Source organism: Apus apus, chromosome 4 (assembly GCF_020740795.1).
Source record: "Apus apus isolate bApuApu2 chromosome 4, bApuApu2.pri.cur, whole genome shotgun sequence".
Classification (NCBI taxonomy): Eukaryota; Metazoa; Chordata; class Aves; order Apodiformes; family Apodidae; genus Apus; species Apus apus.
The window spans coordinates 69,216,119-69,237,806 of record NC_067285.1 but is presented as its reverse complement, the minus strand read 5'-3'; the positions used below and the strand labels follow the sequence as shown (position 1 = coordinate 69,237,806).

The window sequence follows — 21,688 nt, the reverse complement described above, 5'->3', positions numbered from 1 at the left end:
CAGTGTACAGCTTTATGCAGAATGTGCTCCTGAGCCTGTCTCAGTTGCAAGCAGGCCAGTGGGAGCTTTTGCAGAGGGCTGCCATTCTCACCTGTGGTGTTGAGATTCACACAGCTGTGTTGCAGATAAGTGCTTTAGGCCTATGACTCCTGGATTTTTTTCTGATATGCCTGCTAACCTTATATAGTTGTTATTTCATGATAGCAGGTCAGCAAAAGCCTCCCCCCCTGCCTTGTGCCACAAAACAGTGACACACTTACATGCACTTCTCTGTTCATGGTTGTGACAGTAGCATTCCATTTTGATCTTTGCAGCATGGAGCTGATCCAACAAAAAAGAATCGAGATGGGAACACTCCTCTAGATTTAGTGAAAGAAGGAGACACAGATATCCAGGACTTACTGCGAGGAGACGCTGCCTTGCTAGATGCTGCCAAGAAAGGGTGCCTGGCACGAGTGCAGAAGCTATGTACTCAAGAAAATATCAATTGCAGAGACACCCAGGGAAGAAATTCAACACCGCTACATCTTGCAGGTGGGTGACTCACCAGGTTTTGAAGGTTTGTATAAGTGTGATAGGACTACAGGAGTTAATCACCAAAACCAGGATTGGTATAGTAAGAGTTACACAGAGGATTGTCCTGTACGGAGAGTTGTTAAATGTGGCAGCTGTATTTCAGGAGGTAACAGTTACTAGGGAAAGAGAAGCTTTTGCAGTCAAAATAATTGCTTTAGCTTTTCTGTCTAATAGTTTTTATTTATTTTAGCTCTCCTAATATTTGATTTCTTTTCCTGTGCCTTTTCTACAGCTGGGTACAACAATTTGGAAGTAGCTGAGTACCTTCTTGAGCATGGTGCTGATGTTAATGCCCAGGACAAAGGAGGATTAATCCCACTACACAATGCAGCATCCTATGGGGTAGGTGCAGGCATTCTTGCCATGAGTAGATCAACAAGAAACTCCTTAAAGTCATACCTGAAGCCAGTTATTTTGCAGCTGTCTTGCTGTGAACGTAGTTAAGGTTTTGATTGCATGAGAACTGTTTGGCGTTGTGAGTCCTGTTTGCAGTCGTACAGATCTAAATAAGACACAGATTCAGAGGTGCTATAGCAGTTAAAGGTTGCAGTTGGGAAGATCACTAGAACATAGCTTTTATGCAGGCAAGCAGATGCACAACATTGAACAGTGTTAAATTTGGGGTTAAATTTGAACGGTGTTAAATTTAAACGGAAAAGACCTCAAGTTGTCACTGAAAGACTTGGGTGGGAAGGAGGGAACTGTGTTCACCTTGTTTTTAAGGAGAATGTATCAAGGAAACTCACCCTGTGTCATTTGCACTGCTTCTCCCAGTGTCCTAAAGAGCAAAAAGCTCTAAATGCAGCTGAAGGTTTAGAAATGCAACACAAAAATATATTATGATACTGAGTCCTAATACCAAATAATGTTGTTTATCAGCATCAGCCATAAGCATTAAATTCCTAGGACGTTTCTTAGATCTGGAAATATATTCTGTTGCAAAGATTGTTTTCTTTCTTTTTAAGCAGTTGAAAACCACCTTTTTACGTGAAGGCAGAACATTCCTTGCTAGCACAAGGGGATGTTAGAGATTGGTTCAAGCTGATTATCACTTCTAAAAATCATCATGCCAATCTAATCTAGTTGTCTTACTTTTTTCTGGGAAAAGTTAATGAGGCAGTGTTTGGTGCTCTTCCATCAGCCTATTTAGTTAGGAGTTGCTGTATACCTTTCCTGTGGCACCCCACACTTCCCTCTGGAGAGGTAGAGAGGAGTACTCGTTTACACAAGTTCATAGCTGGCATGTTTCACAGCTTCAACCTTTTCCTCAGAGAGTATTTATTTTCAGTTTTCCCACTCAGTGCTTCATGCCTGTCCTTCAGTAGCATTTCATGTGGCAGAAAAGTCACAGGAACATCAATTGCTTTAGAAGTTTGGAAGAGAGGAAAAACAAGGTCAGCAGTCTTTTCAAACCACACTTATTCATAGAGCAAGCCCTTTTATGAGAGCTACTGAGAGTCACTTAATTGCCATTAAGAGGAAGAATACAAAATCCTTTGGCAAGTCTTTGCACTTCTACCTATAATTTCAGTGTTTCATGCTCCTACCTAGTAATTTTGACTACTTGCTTTTTTATTTCTTAGATGTATTGCACAAGAAATTTTACAGATTAGAGGCAGCCAAAAATTTTAAATGCCAGTTTTCTGTTATCTTATTTAAACTTGGAGGACTTCAAAAATGAGATACTGTTGGAAGAATGGGGTTGTAAGATGATGACTTTTTATAGCCCGTGTAAAGCAGTTTTCTTCATGACATTCCTTATGTGTTTTACCAGTTACGGTTCACTCATAAAATATGACTGGAGGAAAAACAAATTTGTGCTGCCAGGATTAGGTTCAAAGTCTTGCAAGGAATTGCAAGAAAGAAAGAAAGAAAGTACAATGAAGACTCTCTGTACAAACATTTAAGCAGTGGCTCAGTTGTACAACACATTGATCTTTAGAGCTTCTAGTATCGTATCTCAAATGTCCTGTAATCCTGTAAATATGTGATGCCTATTCAAATTTGTCTACAGATATTTTGGCAGTTAACTCAATTGGTTTTATGTTGAATCAAGTATTATATCCGCCTCTGCAGCTGGCACAAACTTTATGCTATGTACTTTGGGTGATTTGGCAGAAATACAATGTTATGCCTGATCCCAATTATACTTGTGCTGGTGGACATGCACAGATACAGATCTAATGACTATAGAACTGCACTATAGAGTGGTACCTGAAGAGGTGCACTGCTGCGTAGACACAGGAGGCAGAGAAGTGAGTTAAAGAGAAATTATAGGGATCTGTAAGCACCATTACCTCCAGCACGAAAAATGAAATAAGTGTTTTAACAGTGTACCATCAATTAAAATGTTCTTGTGTTTTCCAGCACGTGGACATAGCAGCGCTGTTGATCAAATATAATACATGTGTAAATGCAACAGATAAATGGGCTTTCACACCATTGCATGAAGCTGCACAAAAAGGAAGGACACAACTCTGTGCTCTGCTGTTAGCTCATGGAGCAGATCCAACCATGAAGAATCAAGAGGGTCAGACACCTCTAGACCTAGCAACAGTAAGTTTGTGTTAATGTGCCAGCCCCAGACTGTACTGGAGGAATTGCCCTGCATATTAAAAGGCTTTCTGTGGGTCCAGGGCATCAGCAATGCTGAGGCAGAGGGAGATGAACATCTCCAGGGTGCCTGTTTGTGACTTTTTGCCATGGGTCCAGGCTTTTTTCCTTTGGCTGAGATCTTAATGTGTCTTGTCATTTAAGGTTTACATCTGCTTAAGGGATTCACTCCTGGGATCAGTCTTCTCATTGCCAGAAATAATCCTGTCTGAAATGTCCATGATGATGGTCAATCAGTGTACTATTGCTGATTATTTCTTTGAACCTAAGAGGAAAATCAGATAGGCCTTTAGAAGAATGGGATCATTCAAAGGATGATTATGCTCGCTGCCTGCATATTACTTCAGTTCTTTTTTGACTAACTCCAACATTCTAAGATTTGCAGGTGGCTATCAAACTGGCACCTGAAACTTCCTTGTTAGTGGTGGCAGTGGCAGCTGCTTAAAAAGCCTACTAAGGTTACATCAACACATACGTCCCAGGTTGAGCAGTCTTGATGGAATAGGTGATGCAACCAAATTGGATGTGGTGTCTGGTTATGGTGCACATATATTCAAGGTCACTGATTGATTTGTGGAGAGTTCAAGAAATTTCCTCCAGAATAACCTGAGCTCTATAAAACTTGCTTTATGATGAGAGATACGAAAACTATTTGATTTCTCTGTGGGAAAATAAGGACATCTTAATCATGTTCTACAAAAACATCCAAGGAAGAAATTCTTGAAGATCAGGATCCTGCTTAATTTAGTCAACAAAGACTACATCAAACTGTTAGCTAAGTTGGTACTTCTCTTGTAGCTCCTGTCTTTTTTTTTCTGTTTTAAGACTGTAAGATGTGATTATATCAAAGGCAGTGGTAGAGTCCTTCCATTTAAATCTTGATCCAGTGCAAAATGTGTGACCAGAAGTTGAGCCTCACATAGAAATAACTTGTGAGGCAGCATTGCCTGGCCCAGGCTATAAAGGCTTTCAGATAAAGTTGCTGTAATGCTTTTCCTGACTTGAACACCTATGAAGTCATTCTGCCAGAAAGGAAAATAGGTGTGCCTTCTTACATACCGTTAGAAATGGGGAGAACCTGATTCTCCGATGTCTGAGCAGTGAATCAGAATGTTCTTGCAACCATGAATTTGTATGTTACAAAAGTTGTCAGTTTCCTTTTTAACAAAGCAACAGAGCAATCAATTAAATTAAAAGAAAAATTCTTTCAAAAGACTGGTGACTTGTGATAATAGAACCTCATGTTGAATGTTCTGTTTTTCAGGCTGATGATATCCGAGCTTTGCTGATAGATGCGATGCCTCCAGAAGCTTTGCCTACATGCTTTAAGCCTCAAGCTACTGTTGTTAGTGCCTCCCTGATCTCACCAGCATCTACACCGTCCTGCCTCTCTGCTGCCAGCAGTATAGATAACCTCACTGGGCCACTGGCAGAACTGGCTGTAGGAGGGGCATCAAATACTGGTGACGGAGCAGCAGGAACTGAAAGGAAGGAAGGAGAAGGTGCATTTGCTGCTGGACAAGTTTACATTGCCAGAAGTACAGTAGCTTAGTCTCACAATAGGCCTTGCTCTATCTAAAAAGCATTTCTGACTAGCCAGAGAATATTGTACCACTTTAACTGTTACCTGTTTTAAAGTGTCTGCTGTTTGCTCTGTTTTAATGTGCTCTGCTGGGAGCATTGTTGGCTGTTCATCTATGTTGGTTACCAGTGATTAGGTCTGATTATGAAGGAAGATCTGATTAGGTGTCCAGATGTTTATTCTTGATTTTCTACAGAAAATCCAATGAGAATTATTTTATGAAGGAATTGTGGGGGATTTTGCTAAGGCTTTTTAAACACTTTGATTAGTATCTGGAATGCATGCTTTATGTCAGCACCCAAGTGATTTCATAGCTAAACTACATCCACCCTTCCTTTCCTTCACTTTGCAATATGAGTCTGTATCTGCCACAGATTGTTTGTGCTTTTCAATAGTTGATTCTGAGGAGGGAACAATTATTAGCTTTGCTCTGAGCTTTCACACAGTGGAAGTGGATTGTTTATTATAGACATAAACAAAATTGGTTGTAAAAAGAATCACTTCGGAATTATGAGAGAATCAGTGGCCTTATTTGATTGTGGGGTTTTTGTGTGTTTTGTGGGGGTTTTTTAAATCAGATGCATAGGATATAATTACTTGTTTCTTCTCTTATAGTTTCTGGTCTTGACATGAACATTACCCAGTTCCTAAAAAGCCTGGGTCTAGAACACCTTCGGGACATCTTTGAGACAGAACAGGTAGGTGGCAAGCCTCATCTCTGTTTATATGTTTAAAAGATAGACTAATCTAATAAATTGGAGTGATGTTTTCATTCCTAATTTGAAAAAGAGAAACATAAAAACCCAACATCACATCTACAGAAAAATAAGTATATCCAAGAAAACTGCGAAGTATTTGCCAGATACTTTATGGTGAAGTTAAGAAACCTATGAAAATGTCTTTTGTTACTTCATTTGGATATCCAATGTTTTTCACCTTCTTATGCATATGTGATGACTGCCAATATGGTTTGTATTCTGAGAATTACATTGGACCTTGTGAACTTTGAACATGATGCCTATAACAAAGTAAGGTTGGAATGTCACCTGCACTTGTCCTTCAGCAGACTTGATATCCAAACAAGCCTTTCGCTGCCTGTAGTGCTGCATATGACACTTTGGTTAGATCTAGGAAACTTTCCAGTTTGACTATAAGCTGAAATAAAAATGTAGTTTACCAGGGTTTAGTCATGCTAGAGAGTGCAGAAACTGTGTTTCCTAATAGTTTTGGACTAGAGCATTAACCAGGTTTTGCAGGGCTAACAAGTTTCAAATGAAATTGGGAGACGGGGGAAAAAAAGCTGCGGGTTTATCAATATTTCACAATATATTAAAAGATACAGCTATTGGAATAGTTTCTCAAGCTTAAGTTACATTTAAAGCAGAAGTACATCTAATGTATTTGGCAACTCTTTTTTAAAACCATTTCTTAAATTTAGCATGTTACAGTTAAATAGAAGAGACCTCTAGAGATCATCTAGTCCAATTCCCCCACTAAAGCAGGATTGCTTTAAAGTGCAAGAGACTGGATTTGGTGGTGTCATGGTTTGGGCCTAACTGACAACAAAGAACCAGCCACTTGGCTGCTCACTCACTCTCCCCCACACACACACTGGGGAACAGGGACAACAGAAAACAACTAGAAAGTCACTGGTTGAGACAAAGACAAGGAGGATTCACTCACCAATTATGGGCATGGGCAAAACAGACTTAACTTGGGGAAAAAATATCACTTTATCCTAATCAGATGCAAGCAGGAAAAGAGAAATAAAAAAGCGGAGCTTAAATATTTTACCCCACCCCTCCCTTCTTCCCAGGCCCAAATTACTTTTTTACTGATTTCTCTACCTCCTTCTTCCCCCGCTGGCACCAGGGTGACAGGTGATGGAGTGTACAGTCAGTGCATCGCATTGTTCTTTGCTACTCCTTCCTCCTCAGGGAACCCCTGAAACCCCTGTTTCCCCATGGGGTCCCTTCTATGGGAGAGAGTCCTTCATGAACCTCTCCAACATCAGTACCTCCCACGAGGGTGCAGTCCCTCAGGAACAGACTGCTCCAGCACAGGCTTCCCACAGAGTCAGGGGCTGCTTTGGGAACAGGCACCCCCCTCCCTGGTGCAGAGTCCTCCAAAGCCTTGGACAGAGAGGTGGCTGCATTTTTTGGAGCCAGGGGAGCTTTTTAGCTTCTTACAGGAGCCATCCCTGGGGCCCTTCCCTTTTTACCAAATCAGTGCCAGACCAAACCAGCACAGTGTGTTATTTTTTTTTCCCAGGCCTCTGCTGCTCCTCTTTTATCAAGGGTGAGGAAACAAATGTTTGAAATGTAATGTATTGCTTACAGAAAAAGTTCCAACTGTTTCCATGAAACATTACAAGAGGTATCTCCCCAAGATTAAAATGCCATGTAATCTCTTTTCCCCTTCTTATGTATGAAGCATAAGTTATTTTCTTTCATTTGGAGCTGCTTCTATTAAGAAGCAAACCTACCTCAAACCAACCTATATTATACTCACATTTCTTTTTTCTTATTATTTTTCACACCTTTCTGCTACCATGCTGGTTTTGTTCTACTTTTGCTTCCTTAACTCCTAACATGATTTAAGATCTTCCTCTGCTAGTAAGATTTAACAATGCAAATTGGATTCACTGTGGTCGTTCATCATTTTGAAACAGTTTAGCTCCTCTTGTAAGTTTCTTTCTAGTGAAAACAAGGTCGTCTTCCTTAAGCTTATTGTTTTAAGCCGCTTTTTCCAGTCACTGCAGTACTTTCACTTTTTCACCTTGGCTCTGGCTTCCCCCTGGTGCTTTCTAATATCTGTATTTCCTTTGTATTTTTTTAATGTTCCACTGCACGTGATGAATGTCTTCAGTGTTTTTTCCTCAGCAATCCCAGTAGAGTTGTTTTCAGCTCAATCGGACAGATGTTCAGTGTAGCTATTAATTCCTTGCTTGAGTTGCTTTCTTTTGAATTAGTGATACTCAATTTGTAGTGGCCAGAGTTCATACCTGCAAATCCAGTTGTGCTAACAGTCCAGCTTCTTTTGAGAGTTACATGGTTTCCCATTTCCTGAGCTTCCCCTTCTAGTTCAATGTGTAAATTTGGAAGTAGATTTTATATAATCATCCCCTCTAGATGAAATCTTCCTGTTTTTCACAGAATCACCTCAGTGCTCAATTGTTTTATAGTAATAAAAATGTGTACTTTATTTAGCTTTTCTTTCCTGTTCCTTAAAAAAAGATGTTTATTTGACATCATGTTTTATTACCCGTCAGTTTTCACCAATAGTCTCTGTGACCTTGAAATTTAAAACCTTGTCTAGTGATTGTAGATGTATGCATATAGCAGAACCAAATGAATGGTTTTGTGGTCCTCACAATGCTAATTATTTCCAAAAATAATGGAATAGTTGAGCGTTACTTAGCATAGTTGGCCCACAGATTTGATGCACGTGCAAGTGCACATGTGGATATTTAGACACAGTAGCAGCACACAGCATAATAATCTCGATGTGAAACAAACTTAGCATGTATTAGTAAGCTTATGGAATATTAATTCCTGTTTGTAACATTAAAATAATTAATTGCACAACAACATGAAACTTTGAATGCTTAAAAAATATTCCTGGATTTTTCCCAGCACTTCCATACATGCTCCTTCTACATAAGTAAAAATATTTTTGAGAACCTACTGTGAAAACTAGCTCTTGTTAATTGCTGTAAGAGAAGTAAAAGTTTTGCACAGCTTCAGGATGTAGCAGCTGGGTATGATCCTGTTAGCAGGAGAGGCTTGCCAGAAGGTGGCAGCAATTAGAAGTGTAGCAAAACATAAAACATAGATATATGCATGCTATCTTGGTTGCACCATGAATACCATCAATTTTCTGAGCTGTTGGGTCTTCAGCCTTGGAAATTGGGCCAGGTTGGGCAAGTGATTTTTGTCTTCCACCTTTCTAGATAACCCTGGATGTGTTGGCAGACATGGGACATGAGGAGCTTAAAGAAATTGGGATCAATGCGTATGGACATCGCCACAAATTAATAAAAGGTGTAGAGAGACTTCTAGGAGGGCAGCAAGGTAAATATGACACTTTTACTGGTTAGTCTAAGTGTAGCATACAACAGGCTCCCAGAAGTCACGTTCTGTAAGTTTAGGCATTGTCACCAGGACTTGCAAGAATCCAGATGTCAGGAAATGTACTGGCTGGCAGGCCTGGTGGCTGGGCAGGTTGTGACAGGCAAAGAATATAGTGAGGAGATACAGAACCAAGTGATCACTTTCTGCTCCAGACACCCCTGAGGCAGCCACTGGAGGCTGTGCCCATTTCCAGGAACTCTGTTTCACCCAGAAAGGAGCTTTTGGATTGATTTGCCCTATGTACTTACCCACATGTCAGTTGTATCCTGAAGGGTGGAACTGACAGTTTTTTGCTGCCCTGCCCTTCTCAGATTCTTCTCTTGAAAGCAGAAACAATAAAGTGCAATTATGTCCCACATGCATTTTCCGTCTCTCTTTCAAAGCCTCTGTTGGTAATGCAAGCAAGTAATCTTTTCAAGGTTGTGCTTTATGTTTATTTTGCATTTCCTGCTACACTGGGGTTATTTAAGAAGAATAATGATGATGCTTGATACAAATAAAGCTGGTATTGTTTTCTTCTGTTGATTTTTATTTCTTTAATTCCTTCTCTTTGCAGGCAGCAATCCCTATTTGACTTTCCACTGTGTGAGTCAGGGAACCATTCTCCTTGACCTTGCTCCTGATGATAAGGAGTATCAGTCCGTAGAAGAGGAGGTATTGCAAGTACCTTTCTTAGTGCTCCAGTGGCAGTATATTTCTCTTTTCACTTTTAAACTCGCCAAGCTAAAGCATGTAACACATGTTGAAAGTGATAAAATAAGCTTTGGTGTAAGAATTGCATAGGTCTGACATGAAGTTTAGGGCTCTTCACTTGTCTTTTTATATAGAGCAAGAATGGAAATTATTTTGCTGGTGTCCTGATATTTTTTTTAAATAAGTCATCTGTTTGCTCTCTAAGTGTTATCCCAAATTTGCCTTTTTCTTGTTATATTTTGGATGTTACCTCCTAGCAAGGGTTTTCACAGCACTTCAGAGACATGTGGACCTGTGAAAATTAAAGGCTGTAAGTGAAGACCAAGGGATCAAGACCTTGCAAGTCTGCAGGCATTCTTCACGCTCAGGCTGTTTCTGCATGTGAACCAGCTTGTTTTTTCTTGTCTCAGTGACTTAGTTAATCTGTAACCCAGATAAACAGTCCTTGGATAATTGAGAGTTGACTGTAATTTTGCCTCCCACACACACATGCTCTTTTATTTAAGTAAACTACAAGCAGACAGCATTTTGAAAGAAAATTCATATCAGAAAAAACACTTTCTGAAGAGTTGTGCTTGGAAGAAACTCCCTTTTGCTGTGCATTTGCTATTTGAGTAGTGTTCCTACACTGTAGCAGAGAAGTATTTGGAGTATTTAAAAGTCTAGATATCCACTATTGCTACCAGCTTAGCCTGGAATACTTTTGATTACTAATCTGTAAACTGGAGTTTGTGCCAATCTTTTGTGTAAATTATCTGAGAGAAAGGGTCGCTTGTTTGCTTCAGTAAATTGGGATATTCATTTGAGCTATTACTAAATGTCGTTGCTGTAGCTATAAAAGACACCATGAAACTCTTGGAATTCTAAGGGGCTGCTACTGACATAGGAAAAATTACAGTGCAAGCATTTTCCTATCACTAAGAAATATAAACTGTATTCATTAGAACACATTTGTTATTACTCCAAATTATCTTTTTGTATGTTCATTTTCAAATATTGGGGTTTTTCTAATCTAAAGCAGGTTTTCTAGCTGTGTGTAATTATGATAGCATGTGCCACTATTCTCTTTTTTCCTGTGTAGATTTTTATTACAAAATTGGGTGTTTGCATCAACCAGTTTCTCTCTTCTGGAACAGCATAGTGTGTTAAGTGCCTGAGAAATAGGGGTGTATCTCAGTTTAAAATTGAGTTTGGTGGGGGGTTTTTTACAACTTTAAATGACTTTTCATTCAAGATTGTCTGTAGTTGCCAGTGATCTACGGAGATATTGCATGAATACTTCATCTTGCTAGCAAGCTTTGTGTGCTGAACATTCCTTTGTGTTCATTCATGCAGATGCAGAGTACGATCCGGGAGCACCGGGATGGTGGAAATGCTGGTGGGATCTTCAACAGGTACAACGTCATTAGGGTGAGTTTCAAAACCTCTTTATTCTGTATGGGGAAGTAGGTTGGTACTTAAGCAGGCAGAATTGGTTTAGCGGTTAACCTCTGTATATTTAAAGTTCTTTGTTGAATATTCAGGAGCAGAGTTAAAGCAAGCACTAAGCGCTAAAATTAGAGTGACCGTGTGTTCTGAAGTTGGAACAAGCACACATCCACTTGGGCTCTTAAAGAAGTCTGAAGGACTGATATTGAAGGTCAGAAGTGGTGAAGAGCCCGACATGTTTCACTGCCTGATTTAATTTCAGATATCTATGATTTCTGTGTTTGACTTTGCAGCACAGATTTTTTTTTTCTCAGTGTAGTCTTTTCTTGCCTTTTTAAAGAGGGCAAGAATGAGCATGGGGGTTTTTGTATTGAAAGTTTCTATTTCCCTGTGCTGCTTTGGATCTTGACACCTTGCTCTTTGCCCCTGCCAACTAGAGAAGTACCTTTTACAAGCCCTGGCATATCTGAAAACAGAGTGTTGTCTTTCTGAGGGAAGGTGCTTTCTGCTTCTTTTCTTTTGAGGGGAGGAAATAGAGGAAATCAGAAGAGAACTTGGTTCCTGAGCTCCAGCAAATGCTTGCCATGTATCTGTGAGCCTGTGCAGGGACTTTGCAACTTGGCTGAGTAGATGATACATCCTGAAGAAGCTTTGCTTCGTCCTGCAGAAATCTTTCACAGAAACCACAGTGGCATTAGAGCATGTGGCTGGAACGATATCTTAAGATAGTTTTAACGGCACAACTAATTTTTTTTCCTCAGAAGTTGTTTCTTTTCATAAAAATTCAACCTAAACCAGACTGCAAACTTCATAAAGCTAGCCTAGATTGTTCAACAGAGGTCAAAGCAGGGAGAGAAGGAGTTTCAGACAGTTTGCTGTTCATGGTGGTATTAGAAGCTCTTAGGAAAGAAGCCTGAAAGTCTTCCTTCAACCTGAAAATTTAGGCTGTAATTTCACAAGTTTAAATCATCTGTGTGTGCTACCAACCTGTTTGAAAGACTTCAGTCTTGGGTGTAGAACAGCCATGGGTTTTCTTCATGACGTTCTTGTGTCTTACTCTTAGTTTCCCTGTTGAATTTATTCAAATTCTGTGAGACTGTATTCAATTTCAATTCAAGTATGCTTGGACATGTTGTGCCACTGCAGATTCAAAAGGTCGTGAACAAGAAGTTGCGGGAGAGATTCTGTCACAGACAGAAGGAGGTCTCAGAGGAGAATCATAATCATCACAATGAACGCATGTTGTTTCATGGTAAGGAAGTGATGTCTATTTGTATGTACTGGTATTTAAAAACAACAAAAAAAAAGACCCACAAGGCAATGTTAATGCTACTGTGTCACCATCCTGTACAGTAACTGTATTTCTGCACTACAGATGCAGAGGTGTGGGGGTGGTGGAGTTAGTCTGTGTGGTTACTGCCATCTGAAAGACTACACTAGATTAAAAATACTTCTTTTTTAAGAAAAAAAAAAAAGTGTTTTGCTAAGCCATATCTTAGTCATTTCCAGTAAAGCTGCTGGGAGGATGTGACATTACTGTGAGAAAGAGTATATTCTAAAAGAGGGGAGCAAGACACAGTAAAAGCCTTTTACACTGACACTTCAGGCAACCATCAGGGAGAGGAATCAAAAGCAACCATGAGTTTCAGCAAGATGTTATCTAGAAGCATCCAGAAGTGCCTACAAATGATAGTTGCCTGAGGGTCCTCCTGCCCTGGATCCTTCTGTGATTCTGCATAGGAAATTGGTTTTGGTATGATTGTCCTGACATCTTGCCCCTTCTTAGCCAGTACTGACTGCTGGAGAAGGTGTGCATTGACAAGATAAATTGTGCTGAAATGCGTGGGGGGGGGGGAAGCTATTTAATTAGATCTGTGAAATGAGTAAGAAATATGAGTCATACGTGGGATCTTGGTATATAATGATAAATCCCACACATCGCCCCCTTCCAGCTGATTGAGCACACTTTCTGGTATTTAATGGTCTATTTGAGGCAGACAAGCTCCTCTTGACATGAAGTCCTGTATTACTATAGAGCTTAGCAAGTAAGAATGGCAACACATCATTTTTTTGTAATTTTTTTTCTAGGGTCTCCTTTTATTAATGCTATAATCCACAAAGGATTTGATGAAAGGCATGCATACATTGGAGGAATGTTTGGAGCTGGAATTTACTTTGCTGAGAACTCCTCAAAAAGCAACCAATACGTGTATGGGATAGGGGGAGGAACAGGCTGTCCCACACACAAAGACAGATCCTGTTACATCTGCCACAGGTATGAGTCCAACAGAGTTCCCTATATGTAATTCTGGCTGTTAAAAGAAAGCTTACTGAAGAAAAAAAAATCAGTGAAAAGAAAAATTGGCTTAATCCTGGCTCAAACCAGGACACCTGGTTTTTCTGCTCCTGGCACAGGTTGAGTTCTAGTGAAATAATAGCCACTTGAGCTTGGTCCTTGCAGGAAAAAAGCAGTTTTCTGTTTGTAAAGGCTGAAGAAAAAAAGGATATAAATGCAGCAAGTTCCACAGAAAGGTCAAAATTACAGCTAAGCATACAGTGAGTATAAATCAAAGTGAATTGTGGCTCAGGAAAGAGGCTTGAAGCAGCAAGTTTGAAAATGAAGAGTCAGGGGAAAATAGCAATTAAAAGTCCAGGCACACTCAGAACAAAACTGCAGTGCAAAGTGGTGGTCAGCAGTACAGTGTTGCACTATGGATCAGATAATTTTGGAGGTAGTGAACAGGACTTAATCACAGCTTTGTTTTGTACTGAAGTAAATCAGTGTGCTTTTCACACTATGACATCTGTCCACACTCTGCTGGTAGCAACAGTTTCAGATTCTTTAAACTGCTTTGTATAAAATTAACTAGAACAGGCTCCTATCTGAGGGCTAAACAAAGTGTGTTGTTTTCCCTTCTGCATGTCAAGAAAGATTTTCTTTGTCATAGGTTTTATACAGTTTTAGAAATGTTTTCTAAAAGCATTTTTCAAAAAAAAACCTTAAGAAATTAACAAAGTAAACTCAAAAGTCTGAAATCATTCTGGAAGCATACAACTCCTAGGAAGGTATTATTTTAAAATTATGTTTCCTTTCCTTTTAGACAAATGCTTTTCTGTAGAGTGACCCTTGGAAAATCCTTTCTTCAGTTCAGCACAATGAAAATGGCTCATGCCCCTCCAGGACACCATTCTGTTATTGGCCGGCCAAGTGTGAATGGACTTGCATATGCTGAATATGTTATCTATAGAGGAGAACAGGTATGGGGGTTAACAAGGGTTTGTGGAAGGGAAGAGTTTGGAGCTGGAGAGGGGATGTGACTGGTTTCCGTACCAGGTGTGCTATAATAACCTGGTTGATAAGATTATTTTTTTTCTTTTAAATGTGGAAATAAACAGTGAACTGCATCAAGCCAGCGAATGCTACTCCTGCCTAGTGAGCTGCTTTGATTTACACCCTGCAGAATTGCCTGATTTGTCCTGTGCAACATTGCTAGAGTCTGTTAGGAGTTGTAGTTTCTCTCAGTAAGCACTTTTCTCCCATTGCATTTTACTGGCGTTACTGCAGTAAAAAGAATATGTGCATTTTTGGGGCTCTTGTAGTTAATGAGGATTCTGGGCTTTTTCCTTGTAGATTCCTAGCCAGGAGTGGGTCCCTGTCTGCCAGAGACTACCCTTAAAGGGCAGCCAAAGCAGTATAGAAACATTCAGGAGTTGCTTTTAATCTGAGTAACTCAGCTAGGCCCTTACTCCAGAAAAGGAGTTTGCTTTCTACTCTGGATGACTCCAAGATTAAATAATAAAGTCGTGTTGGAAGGAACCTTGAGGAGATCACCTAGGCCAGCTTCTTGTTCATGCTGAATTCAGACTGGATTGCTGAGGGCTTTGAGCAGGCAGGTCTTAAAGACCTTGGAGAATATTGTTTAACAGCTTCTCAGCACCTTCTTCCTTTGTTTAATTATCCTCAGAGAAAAAAAAAAATAATTCTTTGTATCCAATAGGAGCCTCCCCTGTTTTTTTAATTTAGCTCAGAAAAGAATCTGGCTCTGTTTTCTCAGTAGCCTTCCATACATGCTGGAAGGTTGCTATGACATCCCTCAAGGCCTTTGCTTTTCTGAACCAAACAAGCCCATCTCCCTTGGCCTCTCCTTGTTTGTGCTGTGCTCTCTTCCCCTGACTATCTTATTAGCCTTTTGCTGAACTTTGCTCCAGCTTGTTGGCACCTTTCTTGTACCAGAGGGCCCAAAAGTTGTATGCAGCTGTCTAGATGCAGTCTAGTGAGTCCTGAATAAACAGCAGTCATCCTACATGCAGCTGACTGCCTGTGCTGCTGCTGATATACCACAGGATGCTGGTAGCCTTTTTCACTGCCAGGACACACTTGATTCTGCTTTAGCTTACTCTCACCCACGGGCCCCAGCATCTTACCAGCAGAGCTGCTTCCTGTCCTGCAATGTTACGAGGAATTAGTTCATCCCAGGTGCATTTGCCCTTGCTGGATTTCAGAAGACTTCTGTTGGCCCAGTCTCCTCTCATTTGTCTGAGTTCCTCTGAACGGGGGTCTGCGCTCCAGCAACTTCAGCTTTGTTCCTGGACTGAACTTCCTACCAGCTCTCTTGATCAAGTACTTGGCAAACACCTGGGTTATGGGCTTTGGGTGTGCCGAGTATTCTACTGCAAGTCAAGGCATTTGCAGGTCACATGGCAAGTCAGTGAGTATTTTAGGGTCAGACTGCATCGATCATCTGAGATTTTTTTAATAATTTACAGGCTGCAACTACTCTGCAGGATTAGCTAACAAGGAGAGTAACTGACTGTGAATTTCTTTTGCACACACAGTTTCTGGCAGTGTCTTCACAGAACATCTGTCTTTCTACTAGTCTGTTAGTGAAGATATTAACTACATTGAGCAATTCCCATTTAATGCTGCTTAGGTTTCAAATCTGCTTTTTCTTTTGCCCTCTGCAAATGTAGAGTTGATTCTTGCACTGTCTTTCTGACCACTTGTTCAGTGAAATCCAAAATGTGAACTTGTTAAGGTGAATATCAGAAAAAAATTTTTTACTGTGAGAGTGACAGAGCACTGGAACAGGCTGCCCAGAGAGGTTGTGGAGTCTCCTTCTCTGGAGACATTCAAAACCTGCCTGGACGCCTTCCTGTGTGATGTACTCTAGGTGACCCTGCTCTGGCAGGGGGGTTGGACTAGATGATCTTTCGAGGTCCCTTCCAACCCCTAGGATTCTGTGATTCTATGATACTACTGTCACAGAAAGTAATGTTCTTTTCTTACTTTCAGGCATACCCAGAATATCTAATTACATACCAGATTGTGAAACCAGAAGCTCCCTCACAGACATCAACAGCAGCAGAGCAGAAGACCTAGTAGCTACAGAGCAGTGAAGAAGGACATGACTTCAATCTTGGACTGGATGGATACATGTTTCAGAATATCAGCATCATGTAAAATTCTTAACGACCTGGAAATAAGCTCTATGTCTTTTATAAAGCATTGCTGTCGTGATGAATACGATATGAGTAACTCTTGCATACTCAACTGCTACTGTTCCTTCTGAGGAAAGTTTACAAGAGACTGCCTTTTGATAACATATCTCAGGCTCCTAGTCTCTGCAGTTACCATGTGTAAAATAATATTATTTTGATCTAGACTTTGGGAACATTATTGTGCAAACGTAAATCTTTTTTCAATGCCATCTCACGTGTTAAAATTTCAGACACTACTATTCTAGATATTTTCTTTGCAGATAAATTAATTGCATTAAGCCCATAATCTTCTTTTCAGCATACACCATTCATTTTGTATTTTCAAGAGATCCTAGGCAATTATTTATTTTCCTTTTGTATTCTGAAGTTGAGCCGGAACCTTCTTGAAGATATTTTGCACAAAGTCGATTTGACTAAAATCATTAACAATGCAATTTTACTTTCATCTGAGACGGGGCTAAGTCCAGTTCTTCAATATAGGGGTTTTTTTGCACACCTCTGAGCAAATGATGATATGAGTGAGTTTAGCTTTAAAGTGGAAACAAACCGTGTCAGTTCACTGCTTTGTCTGTGGGAGTTTTCTAGGGGAAGCCCTAGGAAGCATTCACAAGGGTAAAACCAGCTCTTGTGCTTGGAAGAACTTAATAAACCGGGTCAGTGCCCTCTGCTGGCATCTCTAAAGGAACGTTTTATAAGGCTCCTGTTAAGTACACACAGTTTGTGAAATGTTCTCCAGTTACAGCAGCGCATGGTTTTGCTGGGAGAGAGCAGGTGAAAGGTCAGAAGATGCATACAGGAGGACATGTCTGGTTCATATCCCTCTGTAATACGGGACCCAGTAAATGGGTTTCAGACTGATAGGGAGAGTGTACTATAAGAATTTTGTGTCACATCTTTGTGTGTGACAACACAGTTGAAGAGCTTAAGGCATTTACAAAAATAATATTTTTTTTAAATATCGATTTACATTTTGATGAGAACGAACTTTTAAAACATCCATTGACAAGTGGATTTGTTTGCAGGTATACCAGAGAGCAAAGCTAGGATTTATGCACTCTAATCCCCTTCCCCACAAGTTCCCAGGTTTATTTCACTGGGTAGGAGAAAGTTACTTTTAAGCATTGTGTAGCACAGCATCAAACAATTTCAAAAGTCCCTTTCATGGAGGATATGCATTTAACAAAAGTAGAAACAGATTTCTTTTTTGTGTTGTTTTTACAACTTCAGAGAGCACTGAAAGTCGAGCCTTGTTAATTTTTTTCTTAACAACAAATACCAGGAGATATGCTTCAGTGTTGAGCATGTAAGGACTGGATAAAAAAATATCGTTCCTTTGAACACAACGCACTGTACATTTCCCTGTCAACCAGAACTGTTTGGTATTTGATGATCCCCAGTTCATGCATTCAGGTTTTAATCCCCTTAAAGCAAGGAAACCACAGAATAGTGTGCTTTTAGTTTACTAAAATACATGTGCTCCCCCCAAGTGTGATTTTGCTGATGTGTTTGGATAAAATAAATTGAAAACCAAAAGCTTTTCACTTTGAGCATTAAGACACATTTTCATTTTTAACATTAAGCATTAATGTTGAAGCAAGTTATCCTTACAGAGGAACTTCACCCCCTGTAAAATCAGTCATTTGGTGCAGTCTGGCTACCTGCACATTGTCTGTTTGTCACCTCTTTAAAGAAAACCTTAGAAGTAGCAATACTCCAACAGATCTTAAACTTCAGGTTTTACTTTTCTTGAGCTGGCAGTGGATATATGGTTCTTGCTTCATTTTGTGACCTGATTAAATATGTAGCTTTGAAGTCCAAGCCAGGCTGTAGCCTAGTTGTCCTTTTAATCAAATTTCATTGATAAAATTGGGTGCTTGTATTTTGGCTACTTGTTTAATAGTGTTAGGATCGCAAAGATCACCACTAGGCTTTGGAGCTTTGTATTCATCATTTAAGTTTGGGGTTTGTTTTCAACTTAGTTAATGATGGAGTGGGGGGATGTGCCTATCTACACTAGGGTTTCAGATAGCAGTGAGAGTGCGTGTTACTCACCATCCCCATTTAGACATAGTTTTAAATGGTAAAACAGTTGTGCTGCTTAGGTGAGCAAAATGGTTAATGTGGGTGTGGAAGTTAAATGCTTTACATCTTTCAAAAACGAGCAAACCTAAAAACCCCCACCAAGCCCACACCAGATTCTGTTCTTGCTTGTTGTTTCCTGTGTGCTGATTGAACTAGTCTGCATTTCTTCTGCAGACGTGAACTTCTAGAGGATAAAAATACTGTTCAGTATCTTTGGACCGCCAGTGTTAACGTATCTGATGTTCTGTGCAGAGTAAAGGTGCTGTGTGAGGAAATAATTTTGCAGTGGTTTTTGTCTCGTATCCGTTTGTGGCCAGACACAGAGGAGTACAGAGAGAGCCTGGTGATGCATCTGTGTGTCACAGAAACCTGTGCAGGAGTAGCATTTGCCTCTCCTGGCCTATGTTGTTGTAGCTCCTCTTGCAGTTTAAAACAAAGTGAGGATCTGCCCATCGATACTGAAGTTACCTGTGACAAAGCTGGTCATGGTTTTGGTGGTAGCCTGCAGTTGTTACGGTACAGGTGCTGCTGCTTTAGCTGAGGGAGTTAACTTGATGCCTCCTAATTCTAGAGAATAGGATGGTAAAAATAGCGTTGCCCGTGTAACCAAGCAGCTGCTGCCTACTGAGCAGCGGAGAAGTTTTGTGACTTCTTGAGAAGGGCAGTTTCCTGATAGTGGGATGCTCATTTGCTGCAGTTGGGTCACCAGTGGAGGCACGGTAAGAACTGAGGATGCAAGAACACATGCTGGGCTAAGCCATCTCATAGGCTTGGGAGCTTGCACACCTCTCACTGTCTCCAGAAAGAGCTATTCCCACTGGGACAGAATGTGGTGTCTCCTGAGGAAAGAGACAGTTGTCTCTCAGGCCTGTTGATTTCTGTCCATGTCCTTTTGAGGCAGCATTTTGAAATGTCTGCAGTTTGCAACGGGTCCTAATAGGTGAAACAAAAAGAAACTTCACCATGTAGCAAAGAAAGGAGGGTTCTGCTCTCCATAGCTGAAGTTGTTTCCATGAGACAAATGAAATAGATACCTGGTGCAGAGGGACATTGCAGTCTGAATGCTGTCATCAAAACTTCTGTTAGGATTAAATGCAGAGAGTACAGTACCTTAATAAGGTGTATCTTATTTCCTCCTCATTTTTATCTGCCAACGTCTGTTGATCCCAGCTCCACGGAGACTGTTACAAACCTCTTGTACTACTTCCACCATTTTGCAGGCACTATTGGTCTGTAGCCTAGGGAATGAGTAATGTGCTTTTTTAACCTCTGGTTTGAATGTTTGCATGTGATGCGATTGAATCCCTCTGTGTTATGCAGCAGGATTTATTTTGCCTGAAAAGTTTTATACTTTGTTTGTTGATGACAGAACACCCCCAAACAAAATTCCAAACTGAAGCAAAAATAAAAGAAAAAAGCTGCACAGAATGTTCTGCACTGCAGGCTCTGGTGGGCAGCAGACACAGAACAGCCATGTGGTATATGGGATGGAGTGGCTTCTGGAGACACTTCCTTGGCTCTGGAAAGTAGCTGATCCTACTGTTTGTTGTGGCTTAGAGGAGATGTCCACTCCCTGTGAATGCATGAAGAGCTGAGGGATACTACCATGTTGTGCCACTGCGTGGCCTGTGGGAACTACTTAAGACGGGCAAATCTTCTCAAAAAAGACTTGATCCCTGCAGTGAAGTCAGAGCTCCTGCACAGGGCAGGCACTACCTAGAATTTCCACATGGGACTGTTAACAGAAACTACCCAGAACAGATTTTTCCACAAGATGGGTAAAAGGAAGGGTCTAACCACAAAACGGATTAGTTGAACATTGCCAATCATTCTCAGAGGCTGAAGGTTGGGACATGTGTGAATTTATATTTAATGGGTTTTCTTCCCTTCCGTGCTGCTTTTCCACAGAAAATATAGCTCAGAAATCTAAAAGGAGATGCATCTAATGCATGCGTTAGTGATTTTAAGCCATGCTGCAACCCTGCTAAGATGTGGAAAAGTAGATTCCATTCTAGCTACAGGTAGTGGTGGGCCTGAGGACCTCCATAGACTCAAATCCATTGGTGATCAGAGGTGGTGGGTTTGGCACAGTCCAGAGCACGCTTTTGGTCTTTCAGAGAGCGGCAGGACGCGTGCGCAGAGATGGAGCAGCAGCGTTCCCCTCTATCTGAACACATAGATTTGAAACCCAGAGGATCAGGAGACAGTATATGCATGGTAAAACTTCTGAAGCAGGGTGAGTGAGGCCATGAATTGGTAAGGAACACAAGGAACAGGTGCATTTCCCCTTACACTAACATATGCCTGTCGGGTTGTATTACCTGACTGGTTTTGATATATCTGTTTCTGTCTCACTGAGTTTTAGTGTCGGTTCCAGTAATTACTAATGTATTTTGGTATTAAAAGGTAATTTTGATGCCTTGTCCGTAACATGTGCAGAACTTGCTTCAGCTTTGGAAATTGAAATGGGGATTTTTCTGTGCCCATCCCGTAAGCTTGTGTATCTTCATTCCCAATTACCTTCTCTGCCAACCCAAATGGCAGTGTACCTGGGGGCTGTGTTTTTAGACCTTTTGTGTAAACTTGTTTTCATAACTAACCCTGTATGTTTCCTCTCTTGGTTGCCAATTACCTGGAGCTGGGATATCATTTATTTATTTCCTCCTTTACCCTCTCAAAGAAGACAATGGGCAGGTTCTCAGCCTACCTACATGGTGGACTTTAGGTAACATCTCTGTAACAACCGAGTTTGATCTATAAATGTGCTTGGCTAAATGTCTGATCTGCAATACTTGTAATAGTTTAAAATTCAATAAATACATTTTTAACAGGTGCTCCGTGAAAGCTGAGTGTTTGCACAAACTGCTGATCTGTCTTGGCCTTAGGAGAAACCCACACCAGCCACAACTGTTGAAAACCACTTTATTTTCTCCAAACAGTGTTTTTTCCCCTCCCTCAGACAATAAATAAAAAGTTTATTTCTGAAAAAAAAAAATAATAATAAAGGAACAAAACCATACATATGTACATCAGCCACACAGGCATCTTGTGTGTGGGATTGGACTGGGGGGAAGGAGAGAGG

The 21,688-nt window shown here is 40.5% G+C and overlaps 1 protein-coding gene across 2 annotated transcripts in view; it reads left to right on the top strand.

The window, feature by feature from the left end:
- The window catches only part of TNKS (tankyrase), a 135,857-nt gene extending 114,418 nt beyond the window's left edge, over positions 1-21,439 (top strand). Inside the window, exons 16-27 of one of the 2 annotated variants that reach the window (XM_051617485.1) lie at positions 315-534; positions 809-918; positions 2,944-3,132; positions 4,454-4,691; positions 5,387-5,469; positions 8,724-8,844; positions 9,461-9,558; positions 10,933-11,007; positions 12,172-12,277; positions 13,114-13,300; positions 14,127-14,283; positions 16,319-21,439. In XM_051617485.1, the coding sequence (XP_051473445.1) occupies positions 315-534; positions 809-918; positions 2,944-3,132; positions 4,454-4,691; positions 5,387-5,469; positions 8,724-8,844; positions 9,461-9,558; positions 10,933-11,007; positions 12,172-12,277; positions 13,114-13,300; positions 14,127-14,283; positions 16,319-16,405 (1,671 nt within the window). In that variant the 3' untranslated portion in view covers positions 16,406-21,439. Of the gene's footprint in view, positions 1-314; positions 535-808; positions 919-2,943; positions 3,133-4,453; positions 4,728-5,386; positions 5,470-8,723; positions 8,845-9,460; positions 9,559-10,932; positions 11,008-12,171; positions 12,278-13,113; positions 13,301-14,126; positions 14,284-16,318 lie in introns of both variants that reach the window. The other variant, XM_051617484.1, reaches the window with a different exon arrangement.
- Positions 21,440-21,688: the final 249 nt, after the last annotated feature.